Consider the following 26,613-nt stretch of genomic DNA (forward strand, 5'->3'; position numbering starts at 1 on the left):
CCCCTTTTTCCGTCTGTGGGTAGTTAGCTCCAGGGAGCCGACGGGGCTCCCCCCAGAAAACCAGCGTTGAATGTAATGAAACGCCATTTTCTGGGTGAGTCCTGGAGGCTCCCCGGCATCCCTCCCTCCCTCCAGTCGGCGTTTTTTTTCGCATTTTTGACATCCAGCCTCAAGAACTGAGGTGTGGGTAGCTGGCGTGGAGGGTCTGGGGCTCCCCCTTCCCCCTCCCGGGGAGGGGGGAGCTGCGCAGACAGCGATGGCGTGTGACGTCACACTAGTTTGCTTGTTTTCTGTTGGGGAGTTCTATCCACTAGTTCGGCTTTGGGTAGCAATTTTAACCAGAATAGGGGTTTGTTTTGAGGCGCTTACCTTTCTGGGTGCCTGTTCCGGTCGATGGCAGACATAGAATGCTTCCAACCACACGGGGGATTCTATAGGCCATTGCTCCCCTTGCCTCTTTGAGGGGGCCCGGTTCTGGCCGTGGTCCCCGGTATGCCTAAGAACTCCATATAAATGACTGATGCCAAAGTCTGACATTAGCATATCAGCCTGGGATAGCTCCGGGGAGCCTCCGTGACTCACCCAGAAAATGGCGTTTCATTACATTATACAGTTTTTTTTTTCCACACACACACACACACACACACACACACACACACACACACACACACACACACACACACACACACACACACACACACACAAGAGCACATATCAAGAGGATAACAGCGGCATATGCCAGGCTGGCCAACATACGAACGGCATTCAGAAATTTGGGTAAAGAATCATTCAGAACTTTGTATACCACATATGTCAGGCCAATTCTGGAGTATGCAGCCACAGCATGGTGTCCATATCTAGTCAAGGATAAGACTAAACTGGAAAAGGTTCAAAGATTTGCCACCAGACTAGTACCCGAGCTGAGAGGTATGAGCTACGAGGAGAGACTGCGGGAATTGAACCTCACTTCGCTGGAAGACAGAAGAGTTAGGGGGGACATGATTACTACATTCAAGATTCTCAAGGGAATTGATAGGGTAGATAAAGACAGGCTATTTAACACAAGGGGCACACGCACAAGGGGACACAGGTGGAAACTGAGCGCCCAAATGAGCCACAGAGATATTAGAAAGAACTTTTTTAGTGTCAGAGTGGTTGACAAATGGAATGCATTAGGAAGTGATGTGATGGAGGCTGACTCCATACAAAGTTTCAAGTGTAGATATGATAGAGCCCAATAGGCTCAGGAATCTGTACACCTGTTGATTGACGGTTGAGAGGCGGTACCAAAGAGCTAGAGCTCAACCCCCGCAAACACAACTAGGTGAGTACACACACACACACACACACACACACACACACACACACACACACACACACACACACACACACACACACACACACACACATCTCTTTTACTATCACTACCAACTACCACCATCCCTCTTACTACCACTACCACCATCCCTCCTACCACTACCACCTATTACCACTACCACCATCACTCTTACTACCACTTCCACTATCCCTCTTATTACAACTACCACCATTCATCTTACTACCAATTCCACCATCCCTCTTACTACTACTACCACCATCCCTCTTACTACTACTACCACCATCACTCTTACTATCACTACCCCCATCGCTCCTACTACCACTACCACCGTCCCTCTTACTACAACTACCACCGTCCCTCTTATTACCACTACCGCCATCCCTCCTACCACAATCCCTCATACTACCACTACCACAATCCCTCTTATTACCAATACCACAATTCATCTAACTTCCACTACCACCATCCCTCCTACTACCACTACCACCATCCTTCTTATTACCACTACCACCATCCCTCCTACTACCACTACCACCATTCGTCTTATTACCACTACCACATCCTTCTTACTACCACTATTCCCTTACTACCACTACCATTATCCATCCTATCATCTACCACCATGCAACTTACTACCCTCTACCACTATTCATCTTACTACCACTATCCTTCCTACTACCACTACCACCATTCCTCTTATTACCACTACCACCATCAATCTTACTATCTGTTACGGACCCGAGCCCGGCGTCCGAGCACGGAGCAGTGACGACCGCGCCATCTGTGGGTCAGCTCCCGAAACCCCCTCCAAATGGACGGCGCCATCAAGTGAGGACAGGAAATACCAGCCACAAGGGCTAGTTTCCCGTCCTGATCAGCTCATAACACAGCCGCTGCTGACCTCTGGTGAGGTGGCGCTTAGACAGCAACGCCATCTATGGAGTGGATAGGTGGGCGTTTGTGTCTAAGCCTGTAAGTGAGGTGCCCTAGAGTGTCCCTATTACGTGTCTGATTACAGAGTCGACCTGGGACTGCTGTAATGGAAGTCGGATCAGTCTACCCAAGGCAGCCGTCTAGTCTCCAAGTATTTGCTGCAGCAGCTGTGAGTCACCCCCCGGATGAACACTGAGGTGTTAGCCTGCCTGTGACGTGGCAGCTGAGGGATTGTCGTACCCGGGACTGACTGGTGGAGACGCTTAACCACTGGGGTGTTGTGGTGAGGAGAGTGACCTGTGGGATCACACGAGGCTCCTGACTAGGGCTCGCTACCCTAGTATCGGTCATGGAGTGGCCTAACCAGCGTTGCTGATTGGAACCTGCCAGCTACCGGCTGGACTTGTGGTTGATGGCCTCCACGACGGTGCCCCCAGTGGAACTGTGATTTGGCTGGCCTGTGGCCAGGGTAGACTCAAGAGAATCGAAGGATTCATCGTGGGGCCACAAGAGGACCAAGAGCTTAGCATCGTTGAGCACCGTGAACGTCCGGAGTCTTCAGAGGAAGACGACGTTGTACATAATAGTGTTTATACCCCTCCCCCGTGTAACCTTTTATATATTATTTATGGTGACGGTAATAATTATATTATTAAGTTTTTGCCTTTATTTCCCTTCCCCTTTAATTTACTTGCGTTACGGATCACATCTTTTGAAAGCCACTACTAGCTTGCGGTCGGATACCCTACCTCTAACAACATCAGAGAAAGAACCCGGTTGCGACCCGAGAGGGCCGTAACATAATTGGCATCCCCAGCGGGATCCGACCCCTTGTCAAGTATGTTTGACAGGGGTGGTGAAGTGGTGTAATCCCTGTAAATAATTCCCCGTGTGTGACTATTAGGACGTTATACGTCCTGTGCGGTGCTCGGAGTGACTAAGTGCAATATTGTGTAGTGCGGTGCCCGGGGTCATTACGTGCAATATTGGCAAGTGAGGCGCTAGGTGCGATAAAGTGCAATATTGACGTAGAACAGTGCTCGGTGCAGCGGTGTGTTAAGTGCTAGTGTACCAAGTGACGATGGCGGAAAAAGCGACCATAGACGATCTGGACGATGTTCAGGCTTTTCTGAACAGGGAGGACTGTCTTGCCAGATTGAAATATCTGGGCAAACAGGAACTCGTACTGGTGAGTGCCTACCTGGATATCAAGATCTGTGCCAGTGATTCCCGTGTGGAGATCTTGTCCAAGGTTCACCGGCATTTGAAGGCCGATGAAAAACAGGAAGGTGAAGCACCTAGTATAAAGGAAGGTGAGGAAATAGCTTCCACTGAAAAGGAAGGTAAGGGTAGTGATGTCGAAAGTGATGAGAGTGAACTAAATATAAGTTTACTTACTGTGAAAATGCGTGAACTAGAGATCCACCGTGAAATAGAATGGAAAAAGCTAGAAATTGCTAAAGAGAGAGAAAGCGAGAGAGAGAGAGAAGATAAGAAATTAGAAATCGAAAGAGAGAGACAAGAAATGGAAAGAGAGCGATTAAGAAAGGAATTAGAGATGAGGCGTTTAGAATTAGAACGAGAAAGAGAAAGAGAAGAAAGAGAAAGACAAGAGCGAGAATGAGAAGAGAAACGAGAAAGAGAAGAAAGAGAAAGAGAAGAGAAACGAGAAAGAGAAGAACGAGAAACAGTAAGAGAAGAACGAGACAGGCAAGAACGACGAGACAGAGAGGAAAGAGAGAGACAACATGAGCTAGAAGTATTGCGGTTAGGCGGTGGGAGGCAAAGAATGGACACAAGCATTTTCGATCCGATGAGGAACATCAAAATGGTCCCTAAATTCAATGAGAAGGAAGTGTCGAAGTTCTTCGCGGCCTTCGAGAAAGTCGCTGCCTCTTTGGAGTGGCCAAGGGAGAATTGGGCCATCATGATACAGTCAGTCTTGACTGGGAAGGCCCAAATCGCCTACTCCACCTTGTCCCTTGACGACTCCAGCGATTACGACAAGGTGAAGAAGGTGGTGCTCATGGCGTACCAATTGGTACCTGAGGCGTACAGGCAGAAGTTTAGAAACCTGAAGAAGACCTCAGAGCACACTTTCACCAAATTCGCTACAATCAAGGAGCGACTTTTCCAGGAATGGTGTACCTCTCGGAAGGTGGAGACCAAAGAAGACCTCGAGCAGCTCATACTGTTAGAGGACTTCAAGGATTGTTTGTCTGGAGACCTGAAGACGTACCTAGAGGAACAGCAGGTAGAGACCTTGAGTGCGGCCGCCACCATGGCTGAGGAGTACATCCTGACTCATAGGCCTTCTGCTAAGTACGTCCCGAGGAACTACCCACGCTGGGTTGACAAACCTCGTCATGACGAAGAGGAGACCCCCGTCCCACAAAGCGCTAAGACGCCCCCAAGTAGCCCTCGCAGGACCAGTCCTAGCAGTCCGAAACACCGGAGTCCGAGGAGGAATATGGTGTGTTGGACTTGTGGGCAGAAAGGGCATGTAGCTGCTATGTGCCGAGGCAGAAGAGGTAGCGGCCCACGTAGGGAGGTGATGTTGATGAGCTGTGTAACACCACCAGAGGGAACCCCGTCCCTGATGACTAGTCAGGAAAAACCAGGATTGTTTGCCCCTCACACTTCAAGCGGGTATGTAACGAGTGATCATACTGGAAGATCAGTTGTAGTGCTCAGAGATAGTGGAGCAGCCCAGTCCCTGATCGTGAGTAGCTCGTTACCCGAGGGAGTGAGTGTGGATGGGAGACAAGAGGTTATCCTGGTTGGGTTTCCTAGGACGCAGTATGTCGCCCCCTTAGTGCCGGTACATCTAGACTCGCCTTACTTCAGCGGCACATGTGCGTTGGCAGTGTCAATACCCAACCTCTAGCTGGGATTGATATGATACTAGCCAATGACTTGGTGACTGTTGGAGCAACAATCATCCCAAGATTGTGGACGAGTCAGCCGGAACAGCAAGGTCTGAGGTAATAGCAGGCAGTGGTAATATCCAGGTACAGACAGACCCGGAATTAAGTAATATGTTTAATTTGTCCTCTCACCTACAGATTGACAACATCCTAGCAGAGTCTCCTGATTCTTCTCCCAATAAGGAACATGAGGTTACGATGGCAGAGGCAACTGAGCATGAAGAGAGGTCTCATATGCAGGCACCCACGGATACCAACGAGTCTGGAGCGAAGGCGGATGAGTACTTGCGGTATGGCAAGGTACAGCGTTCATTGAACCGGCCGGAGATTCCCCAGACGTCGGAGGCATGTGAGGTATGTGCGAAGGTTTTAGTTTTAGTGCCTTCTTTGGTCCAAACCAGGCTAATGGATATAGCTGGCTATGGACATTTCAAGCTCAGGAAACTTGTCCCTAAGTTAACCAAATGTTTCCTAGCGGTATTTTTTGTTATGTGTGTTCTCGGTAAGGACCAGTGGACGACCCGACAGATGATGGCTCCCATGAACATCGCGAAGAGATCCCAGGGATTGGAGATTTGCACTGCAAGAGTTGCAGTCAAAGGAGGGACCTGGAAGGTGATGTAGATACAGGAGGTACGAGATGTGATATTATGAGTGATTGTTTCCGACAGGTTGACACCCCCCGCGTGATTGCTGAGCCTGGATTCAGCGTTATGCGGAACGTTGGTCGACCTGACGGTGGCAGAGCAGACACCATCTGCGGTGTACAAGCAGCTCTGTTGGAACTAGGTGTGGGCCTAGTAGGCGAGTATGCAGTAAGTATTGACTTACCCACTGTCGCTGTCACTCTGAATTATCAGACCCCTGTATTCCAGGTTCCCGTCTCCCAGAAGGACTACCGGACCGGCACCAGAAATGCCGTCTATAACCACCCATCATCGGTGCCACGACTCAGGGAAGTGTCGAGTCGCCCCAGATCGTGTCTACACCGATCCTTACTCGAGAGATGTGAGATTATGCCCCTGCTTGACATCGCAGTGGAGGTGTGGAAGATTACATCAGGTAGATCATTGCCTTCCATCTTCAAGTTCCCTTTGTGCCAGGGTTTCTCCTTAGGACAGTTCTGTGGACAAGACAGCCTCGCCATTCCAGTTCTTAGTGTACGTGAGTCCATTTGGAGTTGTGTCCCCGTACTAATTTGGTTTGTGTTTCTCTTTATAGAACCCCAAACCAAATTCTTTTTGGTGGGGAGGTGTTACGGACCCGAGCCCGGCGTCCGAGCACGAAGCAGTGACGACCGCGCCATCTGTGGGTCAGCTCCCGAAACCCCCTCCAAATGGACGGCACCATCAAGTGAGGACAGGAAATACCAGCCACAAGGGCTAGTTTCCCGTCCTGATCAGCTCATAACACAGCCGCTGCTGACCTCTGGTGAGGTGGCACTTAGACAGCAACGCCATCTATGGAGTGGATAGGTGGGCGTTTGTGTCTAAGCCTGTAAGTGAGGTGCCCTAGAGTGTCCCTATTACTGATGACGTGTCTGATTACAGAGTCGACCTGGGACTGCTGTAATGGAAGTCGGATCAGTCTACCCAAGGCAGCCGTCTAGTCTCCAAGTATTTGCTGCAGCAGCTGTGAGTCACCCCCCGGATGAGCACTGAGGTGTTAGCCTGCCTGTGACGTGGCAGCTGAGGGATTGTCGTACCCGGGACTGACTGGTGGAGACGCTTAACCACTGGGGTGTTGTGGTGAGGAGAGTGACCTGTGGGATCACACGAGGCTCCTGACTAGGGCTCGCTACCCTAGTATCGGTCATGGAGTGGCCTAACCAGCGTTGCTGATTGGAACCTGCCAGCTACCGGCTGGACATGTGGTTGATGGCCTCCACGACGGTGCCCCCAGTGGAACTGTGATTTGGTTGGCCTGTGGCCAGGGTAGACTCAAGAGAATCGAAGGATTCATCGTGGGGCCACAAGAGGACCAAGAGCTTAGCATCGTTGAGCACCGTGAACGTCCAGAGTCTTCAGAGGAAGACGACGTTGTACATAAGTGTTTATACCCCTCCCCCGTGTAACCTTTTATATATTATTTATGGTGACGGTAATAATTATATTATTAAGTTTTTGCCTTTATTTCCCTTCCCCTTTAATTTACTTGCGTTACGGATCACATCCCTTGAAAGCCACTACTAGCTTGGGGCCGGATACCCTACCTCTAACAACATCAGAGAAAGAACCCGGTTGCGACCCGAGAGGGCCGTAACACTATCACTACCACTATTTCTCTTACTACTACAACCATCCTTCCACCATCCCTCTTAATTCAACTACCACCATCCCTCAAACTACCACTACCACCATCCCTCTTACTACCACTACCACCATCCCTTTTACTATTACTACCACCATCCCTCTTACTACCACTACCACCATCCCTCTTACTACCACTACCACCATCCCTCTTACTACCACTACCACCATCCCTCTTACTACCACTACCACCATCCCTCTTACTACCACTACCACCATCCCTCTTACTACCACTACCACCATCCCTCTTACTACCACTACCACCATCCCTCTTACTACCACTACCACCATCTTTCTTACTACCAATACCACCATCCCTCTTACTACCACTACCACCATCTTCTTACTACCAATACCACCACTACCATCATCCCTCTTTCAACCACTACCACTATCTCTCTTACTACCACTACCTCTCTTACTACCACTACCACCATCCCTCTTATTACTACTACCACCATCCCTTTTACTATCACTACCAACTACCACCATCCCTCTTACTACCATTGCCTGCCACCTATTACCACTACCACCATCACTCTTACTACCTTTTCCACCATCCCTCTTACTATCACTACCCCCATCGCTCCTACTACCACTACCACTATCCCTCTTATTACTACTACCACAATTCATCTAACTACCACTATCCCTCCTACTACCACTACCATCATTTCTCATATTACCACTACCACCATCCCTCCTACTACCACTACCACCATTCTTCTTACCACTACCACCATCCTTCTTACTACCACTGCCACCATCCCTCTTACTACCACTGCCACCATCCCTCTTACTACCACTACCTCTATCCCTTTTACTACAACTACCACCATTCATGTTACAACCACTACCATCATCCCTCCTACTACCACTACCACCATCCATCTTACTACCTCTACCACTAGTCATCTTACTACCACTACCACCACCCCTCCTACTACCACTACCACCATACGATCGGTCGGATCGGTCGTCGACCAGGCCTCCTGGTTGCCAGCCTGGTTGATCAGTCCAGCAACCAGTAGGCCTGGTCGACGACCGGGCCGCAGGGACGCTAAGCCCCGGAAGCACCTCAAGGTAACCTCAAGGTAAGGTAACCATTCCTCTTATTACCACTACCACCATCCTTTTTTACTACCACTACCACTATTCCTCTTACTACAACCATCCATCCTACCACAAACCCTCTTACTTCCACTACCACTATCCCTCATACTACCACTACCACCATCCCTATTACTGCTACTACCACCATCCCTCCTACTACCACTACCATCATCCCTCTTACTACCACTACCACCATCCCTCCTACTACCACTACCACTATCCCTCCTCTCACCATCCCTCTTACTTTCACTACCACCATCCCTCGTACTACCACTACTACAATTCATCTTATTACAACTACCACCATTCATTCTACTATCACTACCACCATTCAACTTACTACCACTACCACCATCCCTCTTTCTACCACTACCACTGGTCTTCTTACTACCACTACAACCCTCCATCTTACCACCATCTCACTACCACTACCACCATCCCTCTTACTACCACTACCACCATTCCTCTTACTACCACTGCCCAATTCCTCTTACTACCACTATCACCATCCCACTTACTACCACCATCCCACTTACTACCACTACCACCATCCCTCATACTACCACTATCACCATCCCTCTTACTACCACTACCACCATCCCTCCTATCACCATCCCTTTTACTACCACTACTACCATCCCTCTTACTACCACTACCACCATCCCTCTTACTACCTCTACCACCATCCCTCCTACAGTAGTGAAATTTATGCCTAGAACCGTCCCAAACCCGAGGAGAACCTCAGGGATTGAACTCGGTCATAGTCAAAAGTGGTGTGGGAGTCCGTAGAATGGGACGGGTTGTGTCGTGGGGGACGGGTTGCGTCGTGGGGGACGGGTAGCGTCGCAGGGGTAAAATGTAAGGGATGTTGTGTGTCATGTAGGTAAGAGGGGAAGATAAGTATGTGGGCATGTGTACATCATCTCAAAGGTTTCCCCGGATGTTATGACGCGTGGCATCCGGTCAGGCGTCACTTGAGAGTGTCTCATGTTGGGTAGGGGCTGGAAGCTAAGTGGTTGGTATGCAGTCATAGAGTGAGGGGAAAACAGACGGGATGCAGAATGGGCGGACGTGATCCCAAAATGGGCGGACGTGATCCCCAAATGGGCGGACGTGATCCCAAAACGGACGGACGTGATCCCAAAACGTGCGGACGTGATCCCAAAACGTGCGGACGTGATCCCAAAATGCACGGACGTGATCCCAAAACGCACGGACGTGATCCCAAAATGCGCGGTCATGATCCCAAAATGCGCGGACGGGATGCAAAATGCGCGGACGGGATGGAAAATGCGCGGACGGGATATAAAACACCGGGTAGCTTCCAGAGTTGTACATACTCAGCAGCATCACACGTCCACATAGAAATGAGGTTCTCACCACATAGACTTGAGAATGTCATGTAGGGAGGAGGAGGAGTATGTAGGTTATGTTGTGAAGGGAGGGGGGGAGCCCCTATAACTGAGAGGATATCAATGACGTCCATTAGTTCTCCCCCTACATGGGCAGGAAGTGTTGAGGGAAGCGTGAGAGTCCAGGGTCTTAAGATTGGAGGGGGAGAAGGAGGGGAAAGGGAGGTAACAGCTGGCAGTGGGTTTGTGTGTGAAAGTAGTCATTATTTTTTCTTAAAGAATGACAGTTTTATGTTGTGGGATATTTGGGTTTGATTCTGATTAATTAATAATTAAAGTAGTAAATTAAATTACGAAGGACCACCCGCTTTTAAAGTAAAGAGGGAAACTGAGAATTTCAGATCATTAGATAAAATTCTAGAGAAAACCAGTGACTATGGATATGACTAGAAAGTATGATCATAAGAATAATTAATGGGCTGTATTATTAAAACCAAACCTCAAACACCTACATTGGGGGGTTATTACTGGAGGTCAGTACGTCCAGGAATCAGTGTGGTTCGTTCACTAATTCTATTAATAATAATCTAATCCTATAATTAATGTTGAATATAATATTATTCATACAAAGAAGAACATGAATATGAGCATAATAATGAATTACAGTAAATCACACATTATGTTGAAAACATTCTGAATGTATCAAATTGCAATGTTATGAATAAAAGAAATAAGCCTTAGCTGGTAATAGATTCCTTTAGATAACCCTGGCAGTCCTCTTAATCTCCAAGTCTGGTACACCGACGTCAGACACGGTTAACATGGAGAAGACAGCATGAGGAATTCGTCTCTCGAGCTGCAAAATAAATAACTACCAGTAGCAATTGATTTAACTACTCAATTCATATTCAAGATTATTAATATCTACAGATGGAATTCTAATCACCTGTTATTAGGTGTTGTCGTGCCGCGTGACGCGCAATCACCCCGCTATTATTAAACCTGTAAATGATGCATCAAATAAAAGGTACTTAGCTGTGGGCACTGTGTAAGTATTAAGATTACCGTAATTTTCGCATCCCAGGCTCCGGCGAACCTATCCTGGATTGATGCGTTTCAAGTTGGCTGATCACGTGTCGTCAGGAACCAAGTCTAGGGGTCCCTTATTTAACACCAGCACTAGCTGAAGATATTATCTGCAAGGTCGTTCACGCCTCACAGTGGCGGCTTTCATCTGTGGATAGACACACGTGTCCTATTTGCTGGACAATGGTGTCTTTTGTGAGTACGGTAAGCGTGGCTTTGCCTCCTGGCCTTGCACGTGTCCGCTTCTCAACACCGTCACCGACTGAGCATGGCGTCGCGTCCCTTCCCCCACGCCGAGTCGACGTTCATTACACAAATTATTGGCATGAACATTAATATTTCTCGCATTCGCGCTTGAAACTCTAAAGACTGGACGGGTTTATTATTTAGAGGAACGAAATATTATTATTTAACCATTTAAGAATAGTAAAGATACAAGGGAGAGGAATTAATGTCTCCCCATAGCATTCATTGATGACGTTAACACTATCGCGAGGTAGACGGTATAATTCTAATGCTCTATTCGGCTTTTAGTTAGAGAACAATTCGTCTGCAATCAGTTGTCATACAGAATGCCTTAATTATGGAGAATCGTATTTAATTCTCACACAAATTGTATATAATGTGTTTTACTGTAAAGAAATCTGACGCAATACTAGCGTTAGATGACGTGAGAATTCTAGCCTAATGCACAGATGAATTATTAGTACAGGAGAATTCTACGAGTTGTTAATTTTACTTACTACAATATTAATATGATTAGTAATAAGTAATGAGAATACAACAATGCTGTATTCGATGTTGGAAATATCCAACATATGTACCCTCCCTGCTTCCAGCTATGAGGAGTGACACCACATGACCACATGGGTTACCTCTTCAAAGGCTGAGGCCTAACTGTTGCGAATGTCATCATCAACCTCTAACATAGTCAGTCATGCCCCCCCCCCCTCCATCCACATAGCAGGACATACCACATACCAACACCACCACCACACTGCTGGGAGTGACAGCAATACGGCATACCATACTCTCTCCTGACACAGCTCACACCGGCACATAGCATTGAGTGTGACAATGTTCTTTCTCAAAGGTGAGCCATGAGCGCAACATACAAATTCCAAAATGCAGTCCTGGGAGTTTGACACACATTGATTAACAAGCTATCTGATTATTTATACATCTCTCTCTCTACATTATATGCGGGGTTACATAGTGTGTCAAGAACTACCTACATGATGCTAAACAGTCCAATCTCACACAAGGCAGTCATATGGGCAGTAAAGGCTTGCAGAGACGCATAAAGGAGTCCAGGACTGAACCCCAACAATTCAATTTTAGCTAAGCAAGTTACAATCATGACGAGCTAGTTACAAATTTCAATATGTCAACACATCGTCACGGAGACGTGATCTCTACCTACAAATTGTTCTTGTTAACTGTGATCATTGAAATGTATGCATGTTTACTCAATCTCCATCACCTCTTCTTCCTACAGCCATTACTGCTGTGCAAACCTTGTAACACACAACGGCGTTATCATAGCAAGACAATGTCACAGAATGTTCAAGACTCCTGAATGAATGAAACAGCAATCCGTCTCGTTAAGGTCTAACCTTCGCGGCGGTTTTAGACGTTGTGAGATGGACGAGGTAGTGGGATGGCCTTACCCTCTCCCCATCCACCGCCACCAAACCCCTACCCCCCTCCCACCCCCCTTCCAAGCCCAAACCATCAAGCATCACTACACCCTTCCCAGACCAGATGTTCTGTGCAAAGCCTTTAGTATTATTTCTGATCATATGTATAACCTTGTATTGCAATGTGACCAACATGGTATTATCATTATTTGCTCAAATAACATTTTTTAAGAATATCCAGTCATAAGCTGGTCTTCAATCTTATTATTATAACAAATCATAATTTGTTGTAAACACAACTGCATGGGATATACATAGCAGTCAGTTGTTTCTCTCTCTCTCTCCAGATCATTTAATAGTTGGGGGAAAGTAACATCAATTCCTTTCTCCTGCCACCGCTGTTCACGTATCTCTTTTTCATTTCACTTAGACTGACAGCGCACCAGAGGATGGACGTCTAATGTCAATTTTCGAGCCCCCCATCACTCTCACCCTTATAACCTTGTAAGGTAACACGACCAACATGATGACATCATTCTTTGCCCAAATATCATTAATGTAACGTGACCAATATGGTAACTTCGTTCTTTGCCCAAATAACATTTTAAGAGCAACTTTCTGTCCGATGTCTGAATAATGAAATTTAAACCATGTTTAGCCATTACATCCAAACACAATACAAGGTTACCACAAGCTTGTTTAGTTCTAGTATCACATAACGTAACGTAACGTTTATTCCAGAACTGGTAGACATAACATAATGTAGCTTCATATTCACTGTGGTAAAACAAACATACACATCATGGTCAGTCCTCGCTATACCTCAAACGCGTCGTTCATTCTCACTTCCTTAGGTGAGCAATGTTCCACACATACAAATTCCAAGCAAAGTAAACATATATAAGACAATGTGGAAAAACATAGTCTTGATACTATTATTAAATTGACTTGTTCATTATCCCCGAGTTCAAGGCAGTCTCTTAAGACCTACATCATCCAAATGTAAACACCAATCGATGAGAATAAGACCGGATGAGTCGATAGTGAAATAGCTCTGGGCTATGTCTATTTTCAGTTCTTGTAACACAGTCAATGTAGCGTAATGGGGAAAACAGACTTTCTACTGCTTACATAAATAGCATTTGAAAATGTATGCAAGTCTAGACAATCTCCAATAGCCCTTACATTCTAAACACAAATAAAATATTAGCACACGCTTGCATCGCATTATATCATCATTAAGTAACGTGGAGATCAACTTTCTGGCTGTTGTCCGAATATCATTATTGAAATGTGAACCCCATTTAGCCAAACACAATATCTCCATTATATCTCATAGCATATAAATATTATGGTCTGCAAGTTTTAGCCCTCTGTAACACAATGTAACGTAACGTAACATAACGCAAATCAACTTTTGCAGTCCAAAATGTCATTTTGAAACAAAAAGTGAGGCTTAGTCCATCTCCATTACATCTCTTACCATATAAATATTGGTGTCTACCAGTTTTAGACCCTGTAACACATTGTAACGTAACGTGGAAATCATCAAATTTCTACAGACCAAATAACATTTTTAAATGAAAGTATGACTTAGTCCATCTCCATTACATCTCTTACCATATAAATATTGGCGTCTACCAGTTTTAACCCTCTGTAACACAATGTACCGTAACGTAACGTAACGCAAATCAACTTTTTGCAGTCCAAAATGTCATTTTTAAATGAAAGTATGACTTAGTCCATCTCCATTACATCTCCTACCATATGAATATTACGGTCTACCAGTTTTAGCCCTCTGTAACACAATGTAACGTAAGGTAACTCAGAAATCATCATCTTTCTACAGACCAAAATAACATTTTTAAATCAAAGTGAGACTTAGTCCATCTCCATTACTTCTCCTACCATATAAATATTACTGTGTGACAGTTTTAGCCCTCTGTAACATATTGTAACGTAACACATATCAACTTTCTGCAGTCCAAATAACATTATGAAAGTATGACTTATCCCATCTCCATTACATCTCTTACCATATAAATATTGGTGTCTACCAGTTTTAGCCCTCTGTAACACAATGTAACGTAACATAACGCAAATCAACTTTTTGCAGTCCAAAATGTCATTTTTAAATGAAAGTATGACTTAGCACATCTCCATTACATCTCTTACCATATAAATATTAGTGTCTACCAGTTTTAGCCTCTGTAACACATTGTAACGTAACTAACGTGGAAAATCAACTTTGTCGGATGACCAAATAACATTACTGTATTGAAAATGTCATCCATGTTTAGCCATTACATCCAAACACAAAGAAAAATATTACCGCTTTTCTTTGAGAAACTTATATGTGGAGATCATATCTCCAGAGTCCACACAATAAGCCACACATCACACATCTTCTGTTTTCAAATCACAGCTCGCATCTAATTTAATGTTTTTTTTTTTTTTTTTTTCAGAAACTATGTTTTGAGAATATGCTCAATGTCAGCAATTACTATTCGTATCATCAAACTCCTTTCAGTCATCAAAACAAGCAGAGGTGCCGCATAAACCACTAAAGATTTGATGTATGCAAGATACATCATTTTTGACAATTCTGTCACCGACCCGCCTTAGCGAGATGACTGTGCGCAACAGTACCCTAGCTCTCTTAATAATTTTATTGAAGCACTGTTAACATAGCATAATGTAAGATTTTTTTCACATTTCATATCGCATGTGTAGATTTAGTTTTAACAAAAAGTGAAACACGAGAGCATGAACTAATAGGGTTGAGATAGGAGGAAAGGCTTTGTGGAAGATAAAAGAGCCGAGGAGTCATGTTCCCTACCTACATTACTATTATTTCTTGCAGACCTGTCCAGAAAAGCAGTCAGTCAGTTACTCAGTCAAACATTTTTATAGTTAAAAGTTTTTCATCTTAAGAAACAGGGACTACTAGTCTTCATTTTTTTCTTCTATCAAATCGAATAGACGCGAGGGCCACTACCAATTGTTGTTGTCTGTCTGTCGGTCTGTCTGTTTGTCTATCGCTTGACTAGGTTAAGGACTGTAATATCCCAAACCATACATGCTACGGGCTCTCACTAGTCAATAAACACAATTTTGTATCATTTCTCTACTAAATAGCACTCCGAATCATCTTTGCACATTTTAATTTTACAGTCACGTGCACAGCCATCAAAGGGGAATCTCACTACTGCACGGATGTCGTGTGTGTGTGTGTGTGTGTGTTAAATAAAAGGTCCTTACATAGCTTATCATTTTCTTTGAGAAACTTATAAGTAGTGATCATATCTCCGAGTCCACACAAATAACCCACACCAACCCACTTCCATATTGAGAAAGAGAAGGCAAACATAGCTTGCAGCTAGTCAAAACTTAACATAACAGATATGATTTCACAGAGTTTTTAACCTTTGCCAGTTTTTCAATGTTTTCTCTTCACTTGTGCTAAGTGAGTCAGACAAAATGTGACATTTCCTTATTAGCCAGGCAATACGCTATTAGCTAGATAGTCAAAACATATAACAAGCATTATTTCACAGGAATTTTTTCTAGCAAATATGCTTCCTTTAAGCAGTTCAACACATCAAACACCAGCAGTCCGCGAAATTCCCTTTAGTCAATAATCATCCTTTACAGTATTTCTTGACTAAAATAGCACTCCAAAACATAAGTGGTCATTTTTATTCTCACTGACGCACTATAGTCAATAATTTGTCGCAGAGTGACAAGTTATGCCTAGTGACGAGATTTCACGGTGACCATAGTTTAAGAGAGTTCACACTGTATTAATTACGGTCATGGATATCTTATGTTATGTTTATGAAGATCATTACTTCTTATTTTTAACATTTTTCTTGCCCCCAGCTTTTCAGTCTTCTCATATTCTTTTTCAAATAAAGTTTGCTTACTGTTTTCCAGTAGATTGGCTTCACATTACATATATTAATCAATTTTCAAATTCAGTTCAGTTTCTTTTCAATATCACAGCTTTGTTGTCCCCCTGCCAGTATCTAGTTCAAGACCTCTTATTATCATTGTCATTAATACTGCTATCATCAACCATGTATTGGATGTCTCAGACATTCAGTTAACAACTTAGTAAGTGTTTAATGAACGTGAGAATCACTTCATGTGCGCTCATTTTAGTTTAGTTTAAAGTTTTCAATCTTGAATTAATACTACTATCACCAACTATGTATTGGATAGCTCAGGCATTCAGTTAACAACTCAGTAAGTGAAAATCACTTCATGTGAACTCATTTTTAGTTTAGGATAAGGTTTTTCTATCGTGAAATACTATTATCATTAACCAGGTATTGGGTGGCTCTACCATTCAGTTTACAACTCAGTAACAGTTTACTGAACATAGATATCCCTCCATGTGACCTCATTTTTTAGTTTAAAGTTTCTCCATCGTAAATAAAAAATAAAATATTACTATCACAAATCTTGTATTGGCCGGCTCCGGCATTCAGTTTACAACTCAGTAAGTGTTTACTGAATGCAAAATCGCTACATGTGTGGTCATTTAGTTTAAAGTTTCTCAATCTTAAAATATTACTATCATCATCAACCATGCATTGGCTGGCTTAGTCTTTCAGTTCAGTGAGTGTTAACTGAACGTGGAAATTATCACATGTGTGAGCATTTAGTTTAGTTTTAAGTTTCACAATCTTAAATTAAATACTATCATCAACCCCGTATTGGGCTGTCGGGCATTCAGTTATCCACTCGGTAAGTGTTTACTGAACGTCGAAATCATTTCCTGTGTGCCCATTTTTTACTTGAACCTGTCTCCACTCCAAACCAGACCTGCGGTCCGAGTCGGGACCCTAGGTCCTGACTGGTTTGGAGTGGAGACGGGTTCAAGTAAAAAATGGGCACACAGGAAATGATTTCGACGTTCAGTAAACACTTACCGAGTGGATAACTGAATGCCCGACAGCCCAATACGGGGTTGATGATAGTATTTAATTTAAGATTGTGAAACTTAAAACTAAACTAAATGCTCACACATGTGATAATTTCCACGTTCAGTTAACACTCACTGAACTGAAAGACTAAGCCAGCCAATGCATGGTTGATGATGATAGTAATATTTTAAGATTGAGAAACTTTAAACTAAATGACCACACATGTAGCGATTTTGCATTCAGTAAACACTTACTGAGTTGTAAAGTGAATGCCGGAGCCGGCCAATACAAGGTTTGTGATAGTAATATTTTATTTTTTATTTACAATGGAGAAACTTTAAACTAAAAAATGAGGTCACATGGAGGGATATCTATGTTCAGTAAACTGTTACTGAGTTGTAAACTGAATGGTTGAGCCACATAATACATGGTTTGTGATAGTAATATTTTATTTTTTACGATGGAGAAACTTTAAACTAAAAAATTAGGTCGCATGGTGGGATATCTATGTTCAGTAAACAGTTACTGAGTTGTAAACTGAATGGTTGCGCCATCCAATACCTGGTTAATGATAATAATATTTCACGATAGAAAAACCTTATCCTAAACTAAAAATGAGTTCACATGAAGTGATTTTCACTTACTGAGTTGTTAACTGAATGTCTGAGCTATCCAATACATAGTTGGTGATAGTAGTATTAATTCAAGATTGAAAACTTTAAACTAAACTAAAATGAGCGCACATGAAGTGATTCTCACGTTCGTTAAACACTTACTAAGTTGTTAACTGAATGTCTGAGACATCCAATACATGGTTGATGATAGCAGTATTAATGACATTGATAATAAGAGGTCTTGAACTAGATACTGGCAGGGGGACAACAAAGCTGTGATATTGAAAAGAAACTGGACTGAATTTGAAAATTGATTAATATATGTAATGTGAAGCCAATCTACTGGAAAACAGTAAGCAAACTTTATTTAAGAAGAAAGTAAGAAGAAATTCCTTGTAAGTACGGGCACGCATATACACACACAGGACCGGGATCACGAACTGACGATGGTCAGACTTACCCATCTCCCTTCCTGCTTGCATGCTGTGTTTCCACACAGCTGCTGGCCAACGACTCTACACTCCAGGTTCTCCTGACGATCTCAGGCGTTACCAGAGAAAATGACATACAAAGTGAAAGTGCGACTCCTCGGAGTCTACAAGCACTCTGAGTGTGAATTTGCAATTGCCTTAGACAAAGCAACATCAGTGGGACCAGTTGACATCCATATGCATAGTAACGAGGCCATGGTACTTGTGGCAACAAAATTAGATTTACAGATTATCAGGAAATCCGAGTGCCACTACTGGAGGCGAACCTCTCACCGCTTGCTCCCAGACAAATCACAGCTGGGTAAACAATATATGTGAGTGGCTAGTTGGCAAGTGAAGCACCTGAAACCTTAGTGTGGCAAGTGAAAGTAAAAAACACTTCTCTGAAAGCGATGACAGCTCTACTCGTGAAGACTAACGACGCCATTCGACCCACGATGAAGATGACCTTTGAAACAGCAGAACAGGCCCAGAAAGCAGTGACGAATGGTTTCAAGTGCTTTGGAATCACTTCCTCATCAAACTAGATATCCATGGAGGTCTGCAAGGTGAAACAATGCTACAAGTGCTTCAGGTATGAGCACTTTCTAACATGTGCCTAGAACAAACCGCTAAGTGCAGCTCAATGCCCCAGCACTCTCAACTACAAGTGCTGTACCGCCGCCACCAACAAATACACGAACTGTGGAGAACAGCACGCTGTCACCTACCTCTGCACAAAAAGGAAGGAGGAACTGAAGAATATTAAAGAGAAGACCACCACCCTGCCGACCAACCAGAGACAAGTCACTGCGACCCTAGACCTTGCAGCCCATAAACCGAATAGACAGTACGTTATAATTCTAAGTGTAATAAGTTCAATCTTGACTAACGGCATAGTATATAAATGCACTTAATCGCCAGCATAGCACCAAAATATTGTGAATATTAGAGTTTACCTGAAAAGTTGTATAGAAAACCATGACCTAACCTAACCTTGGGAGTATAGGAAGACAAGCATGTAAATAGCACTTATTGCTTCTTAATTACAATTAATACTTAACCTATAGCTATACTGATATTACCCCCTCCCCGCTCAGCTCGTAGTCACCGTGTGGGGGCTTCGTGGGCGGCTGCCGGAGTGTGATGCTCCTTGGGACAGTCCTCTGTCCTTTTCTAGCCTTGTGCTCCTGCTGCCGTCCTCTCCAATTCTGCTGGGCACCTTTTCCTTTTCCTTCTGTTTCGTTTTTCTCCCCCCTCTTCTCCTATCTGCTTGCCATTTCCTGCCGACCTTTTGCTCGTTCTGGTTCTTCCCTTGGACTTCTTCTATTTTGACACCCGGGTGCTTGAGGAGGCATACTCATGCACCCGTAGAACTGCAGTACCCGACGTCGAGAGCGAGGGGAACCTTTTATTGTCAATCCCCACTTCGTCACTGAACCCAATCTCGACGGACTGTCGGTTTCTTAAGGTGGCGTTTGTGGGGCGTATACTCACGACGCACCCCTAGGAGGCCCCGACAAGATCGGCGATTGCTTCTTGTTGGGTGTCCTGCCTCTAATTGTGGCTCCATGGTGGGTGTGGGGGCACATTCGTGAATGAATTCTTCTTTTCGTCAAGATGATAACCCCTGTTTCGGCTGCTTCTGGCTTACCTTCTCAGGCTCGTGGGGTGGGCGACCAAGCCCCCGAGTCGGTCCGTATTGGAAGACCGGGCTCTGTAGCCTCCGCTGCATTGGGCCCCGACCTTGCTCCTCCTTTGGCCTCTCTGACTCCTTCCCCTGGCTCCCCTCCCTCCTCTGTGGTTGGGTCGAGCCCCAAGCCCCCAGTGGTGACTACTTCGTCCCCTGGCGCGGCTCCTTCTCTAGTTGTAACTACTGCGCCTTTTAACCCCTCTCTCTCTGGGGGTTCTCACCGCCGTCCTCGTCACGGCCGCCCTCGCTCGATTCCTTCCAGTTCTGCTACCTATCAAGCCTTGTTTGGTCCCGCTTCGTGGGCCAAATATTTTGATCTCCTCCCTCTTGATTCTGCGCCTCCTGACGATTTCTCCCTCCATCGACATCTCATTGATTCCGTGGATGCCTCCATTACTTTCAACCCCACTCGTCTCGGTACACGTGTCGTTGCTGCTCCTTCTCAGGATGCTGCTTCCCGCTTGGCTGCCTTATGCTGCCTTGGCGAGACCCCCGTTCGGGTCTTGAAGAACGCTCAGTTGAATGCCAGTGTTGGCACTATTTTGCTCCCGTCCCATGTTGCGACCGGTGTTCGGGACCTGCGCGACTGCCACGACGATATTCGACATATCCTCGCTGCCCAGGGCCATTCTATTCTCCAGGTGGACACGTTTACTCGTCCCCCTCGTGGTAGTCGCCGTCAACCCCTCCGGGTTGTGAAGATTACCTTTGATGGTAGGACCCTTCCACCCTCTGTCATTCTTGCTGGTGCCAGGTGCTCTGTCCAGGAGTACATTCCTTCTCCTCGGCTCTGCAACAAGTGCTGGAGGTTTGGGCATGGTGCCCTCCGCTGCTCCGGGACTGTCTCTCTCTGTCCTTTGTGTGGTGGCGAAGGTCACTCTAAGTCGGAGTGCACTTCTCCCCAGGCTCGTTGCCTCAACTGCGGTGAGGCCCATCCTACCTTCTCCCATGCGTGTGTCCATTACAAGCTTGAGGCAGCCGTCCTCAACCTGAAGCACCGGGAGCGTTTATCTTTTCCTGAGGCGAGGCGCCAGGTTCGCCAGCTCCCGCCTTATGCTACTATCTCTTATGCTCGCGTGTTGCGCTCTTCCTCTCCTCGTCCTTCCCGCCTTCCTCAGACTCACAACCGTTTCCGGGCCTTGGACCCTGATGCGCCCACTGCCCCCTCCTCTGTTCCTTTGGGTTCTCTCCCGAAGGATCCTCCTCCTGGTCCTCTGTCTGGGGTTCCCCTTCCTTCTACCCGGTCTGTCGTGTCTTCTGTGTCTTCTTCCTCGTCCCCCTCCGATCCTCCTTCCCATCCTCTTCCTCCATCTATCGGCTCTCCCCACCGCCTGTCGGTGCGGGTGGATGTCCATCGCTCTCCTAACGGCCGTCGTGTGTGCTCTCGTTCGGCTTCTCCTGTTGAGACACTGGAATCCCTTGCCCGGTACATAGTTGCTGGGACACCGGTCTCTTTAAGTCAGAAGCGTAAGCCTGGCTCCTCTCCTTCCTCTTCCCCGGCGGGTAAGAAGGCTTCGCTTTCTTCCTCAGCTCCTCCTGGCTCTGTTGCTTCTTCCCCTCCCGTTTCAGTGCTTGCGCCCCCTGTTCCTGCTATGGAGGTTTCTTTGGCCCCTGCTTCCCTTTCGGTTGCTGCTCTTGCTGGGGTGCGCTCCCCTCTTTCTACTCCCCCTCCTCCTGCTGCTGTCCTTGACTGCTCCTCTCCGTTGTCTCCTCTTCCTGCCCGCCCACCTCTGATCTGTTCTCCCGTTTCCTTCCCTCCGTCTTTGCTCAGTTTACCCATGCCCCCTAACCCTGACTTTGCTGACCCTGATCCCGACCCTGATATTCTTTAACGTGCTCTGTTGCTCTTTCGCCTTTGTTTCTTCCTTGTTCTCTGTTTTTGTCCTTTCTCTTCTCGTCGTTGTCCATTCTTCAATGGAACGTTCGAGGTTATTACGCCAATTTCCTCGAACTCCAACTTCTGATTTCGCGGTTTTCGCCCCTTTGTGTCTGTCTCCAGGAGCCAATGCTTGGTGCTCGTCCTGGTCGTTTTCGTGGCTATTCCTTTCTCTCCCCCCCCCCCCAGCCATTGCTGGGGCTTCTAATTCTTCTGCTCTCTTGATTCGGGCTGATGTTCCCTTTGTTCCTTTACTTTTTCCTTCGCCTCTCCATTGTTCTGCTGCTCGTATCTTTGTGGGGAAATGGTACACAGTTTGTTCCATTTATCTCCCCCCCCGAGTGTCCCGCTCTCTCTTCCTGATTTGAAACACCTCCTAGACTCCTTGCCGGAGCCTGTGCTCCTGCTGGGTGACTTCAATTGTCGTCATTCTCTTTGGGGTGACGTTCTGACGAATACCCGGGGTCGCCTCCTTGAGCCGTTACTCCTCTCTTCTTCCCTGTCTCTTCTGAATTCTGGTGAGCCCACTCATTTGGACTCTCGGACTCGCACCCTTTCTTGTCTTGATCTTTCTCTCTGCTCTTCTTCTCTTTACTTAGATTTCACGTGGCAGGTTCTTGATGACCTCCATGGAAGTGATCATTTCCCCATCCTTGTTTCCTTTTTCTCTTTTCGCCCTTCCCTCTCTTTCCCTAGGTGGCAGTTTGCTAAGGCAGACTGGACCCTATTTACCCTCAGTGCTGCTCTCTCTGACCTCTCCCTTCTGCCTCTCTCTCACGCTCTCCTCCTTTTTCATGACACTGTCTTCAACGCTGCCCTCCGCTCTATTCCTCGCTCTTCCTCTCGGGGTCCACGGAAGTGCGTTCCCTGGTGGAATGCGGACTGTGCTCGGGCTGTCCGCTGTAAGCGTGCAGCCTGGAAGAGGCACCGCCGTAAGCAGACGACCGATTCTTTTCTTTTCTTTCGGAAAGCGAGTGCGGTGGCCCGTAGGACCATCCGTACGGCTAAATGTGAATGTTGGGCATCTTATGTCTCAACAATTACGTCCGAGACCCCTCTGACCCAGATCTGGAAGCGTATCCGCAAGATAGCGGGTAAGTTCGTTCCCGATGTTTCACCGGTCCTTCACCTCCATGATACTCTTGTGCCGGACCCGTTGCAGGTCGCTTCCGAACTGGGTTCCCACTTTTCTTCTGTTAGCTCTGGTCTTCATCTTCCCCAATCTTTCCTTCTTCGTAAACCTGTCCTTGAGTCTCGTCCTTTAGATTTCTGCACTCATCTTCAGCTTCCCTATAATGATCCCTTCTCTCTCTCTGAACTTCGTTCTGCCCTGGCCCTCTGCGGTTCTACGGCGGCGGGCTCCGATGGTATTCATTATGAGATGCTTCGCCATCTCCCTCCGAGCACGTCTCAGTATTTACTGAGTCTGTATAATCGGATCTGGGAGTCGTCGTCAGTCCCTGGGGACTGGCTCGAAGCCGTTGTCCTCCCTGTTCGCAAACCGGGGTCTCTGGGTACTTCCCCTAAGGACTTTCGCCCTATTGCTCTCACAAGTTGTCTCTGCAAACTCTTTGAACGTATGGTTAACGTTCGTCTGATGTGGTTCCTGGAACACCATCACCTCCTCTCCCCTTCTCAATTTGGTTTCCGCAAGTGCCGCAGCACGACAGATGTCCTGGTGAACTTGGAGGTCTATATTCGTACTGCTTTTGCTGCGAAGACCTCCGTTGTTGCCGTCTTTTTTGACCTAGAAAAGGCTTACGACACCACTTGGCGTTATCATATTTATTATAGCATTATCTCAACTTCATTCTTTTGGCCTTCGTGGTCATCTCCCTCTCTTTCTCCGCAGCTTCCTCTCTCGTAGTTCCTTTCGGGTGCGCCTTGGTACCGCTCTCTCTCCCTCTTTTCAGCAATACGAAGGTGTGCCCCAGGGTAGTGTTCTGAGCACTACTCTTTTTCTGGTTGCCCTCAATGGTCTTCTTTCCTCTCTTCCTTCTGGTGTCTTCTCCGCTCTCTATGTCGATGATCTTACCCTTTGTTGTCAGGGTGATGATTCGCCTCTCCTTCAACGCCGGCTTCAACTTGCAATTGATGCCGTGTCGTCTTGGGCCACAGGTCATGGCTTCAAGTTCTCTACTTCTAAGACTTGTGCCATGACTTTTACGCGGAAACGGGTTGTTCTTCGTCCCTCTTTGTCACTTTATGGTCATCCCCTTGAATACAAAGATTCCGCGAAGCTTTTGGGGTTATTCCTTGACACTCGTTTGTCTTGGTCTCCCCATATCTCTTACCTCCGTGTTGAGTGCTCTAAGGCCCTTACCCTCCTTCGGGTCTTGTCCCATACTTCTTGGGGGGCAGATAGGCGCACTCTCCTTGCTTTACATTCCTCTCTCGTCCTGTCTAAGCTCGATTATGGTTGCCCTGCTTACTCGTCTGCTTCTCCTTCTACTCTTCGCCGTCTTGATGCTTTGCACCATACTGGGTTGCGCCTCAGTTCTGGTGCCTTTCGTTCGACTCCCGTCCTTAGCTTGTATGTTGACACTGGCTTCCTGTCTCTCCAGGACTGCAGTGATCGCTACTGTCTTCGCTATCTTGCGCGGTCCTTGCAACATCCTTCCTCTCGCCTCTGTCGTGCTTTAACTTTTACCCCTCCTGCGGTTCCTGTTCCTCTTCACCACCTCCCTCTTTCTGTCCGGTTATCTCGCCTACAGGATTCTCTTTCCGTTCGTATTTCTGATGTTTCTCCTCGTGTTGTTCCTTCTTTGCCCCCGTGGAGGGTCCCTCTTCCGCGGTTTTGTACATCCTTGACTCGTATCACTAAAGCTTTTACCCCTCCTACGGTTCTAAAACGCCTTTTCCTCGAGCACTTTTCTTCTCACTCCCGCTCCATTTCTGTCTTCACCGATGGGTCTAAGTCAGCGGACGGTGTTGGCTACTCTGTTGTTTTTCCTGGTCGCACTTATATGTGTCGCTTGCCTCCGGAGACTAGCATCTTTACAGCGGAACTTTATGCTATTCTCTATGCTCTTCGTCTCCTGCTTTCTCGTTGTCAGTCTTCCTTTGCGGTTGTTGTTGACTCTCGTAGTGCCCTCATGGCTCTCGGGTGCTTTAATCCAGTTCATCCAGTAGTTGTCGAGATCCAGCATTGGCTGTTTCTCGTTCACAGTAAGTTTAAGTCGGTTGAGTTTTGTTGGGTTCCCAGCCATATTGGCGTGTCTTTAAATGAGCGTGCGGATGCTGCCGCTAAGGAAGCTGTCCGCTCTTGTCCCATCTCTCGTAAAGGCATTCCGTATTCCGACTTTTACCCGGTTATCCATTCCTCAGTCCTTACCCGTTGGCAGGCTTCTTGGTTGTCTGTTACTGGTAACAAGCTACGTACTCTTAAATGTTGTGTTTCCTCGTGGCCGTCCTCCTTCCACCGTAACCGGCGGTGGGAAACAGCTCTGGCGAGGTTGCGTATTGGCCATACTCGCTTAACCCATGGTCACTTGATGGAGCGCCGCCCTGCTCCTTATTGTCCTAGTTGCATTGTCCCTCTTACGGTCGTGCATGTCCTTCTTGAATGTCCTGACTTCCAGGACGAGCGTGTGTCTTGCTTTCCGACTGCCCCTCGCGGTCACCTGTCCCTCGATAGAATTCTTGGTGACTCGGATACTTTTGATATCGTTCGCCTTATGCGTTTTTGTTCTCGTATTGGCATCCTTGGTGATATTTAGCGCCCTCTGATTATTTTGCGTATTTGATGGTGCTACATAGCCTTCCCGGTTTGGTGCCTTCTTTTGATAATTACTTACTTTAGCTCTCAAATCAACCATATATATTCCTTGTATAAAATATGTCATCATGGTACAGCAGTATTCTAAGTTCACAAACTTAAATATATATGGAAACATTTTAAGTATAAAATATCAAGAACGTTCTGCTCAAGTATTATGCTTTGTTAGTTCTGGAATAGTGAATAATATTGTCTCATTTCTCTCCTCCACAGGTATTCTGAGAAAGAAACCTATCATCCAATATCATCCCAGACACCTGTGATCAGTCCCTCAAAACATTCGACAGGTATACTGATGAACAAACTACTGCTCCATATTTTCCCTGATACCAGTAATCTCCTGTCCAACTAGAAGCATCTGTTGATTTCTTTGGATAATTCCTGATTTTTATTTACTGTTCTACTGACAGAATTATTAGGTGGACATCTTACTGTTATTGCAACCTGTTCTAGTGTTCAGGCATTAGAAAGTTATCTACTTTGCAGTTGTTATATGGATTACTTAGCATATAAATTTACGTTCAAGTTTATAAAAGTTTAATAAATAAAAGT

The 26,613-nt window shown here is 46.0% G+C and overlaps 1 protein-coding gene and 1 pseudogene across 1 annotated transcript; both read left to right on the plus strand.

Annotated features, from left to right (window-relative positions):
* The window catches only part of LOC123746627 (zinc finger protein 585A-like), a 96,788-nt pseudogene that overhangs the window by 66,944 nt on the left and 3,231 nt on the right, over window positions 1-26,613 (plus strand).
* On the plus strand, window positions 694-26,611 carry LOC138359285 (uncharacterized). Its single transcript, XM_069318419.1, has 2 exons — window positions 694-6,014; window positions 26,275-26,611. The coding sequence occupies exon 1, from the start codon at window positions 4,062-4,064 to the stop codon at window positions 5,157-5,159; it is 1,098 nt and encodes a 365-aa protein (XP_069174520.1). The 5' UTR covers window positions 694-4,061; the 3' UTR covers window positions 5,160-6,014; window positions 26,275-26,611.

Source organism: Procambarus clarkii, chromosome 90 (genome assembly GCF_040958095.1).
Source record: "Procambarus clarkii isolate CNS0578487 chromosome 90, FALCON_Pclarkii_2.0, whole genome shotgun sequence".
In the NCBI taxonomy this organism is placed as follows: Eukaryota; Metazoa; Arthropoda; class Malacostraca; order Decapoda; family Cambaridae; genus Procambarus; species Procambarus clarkii.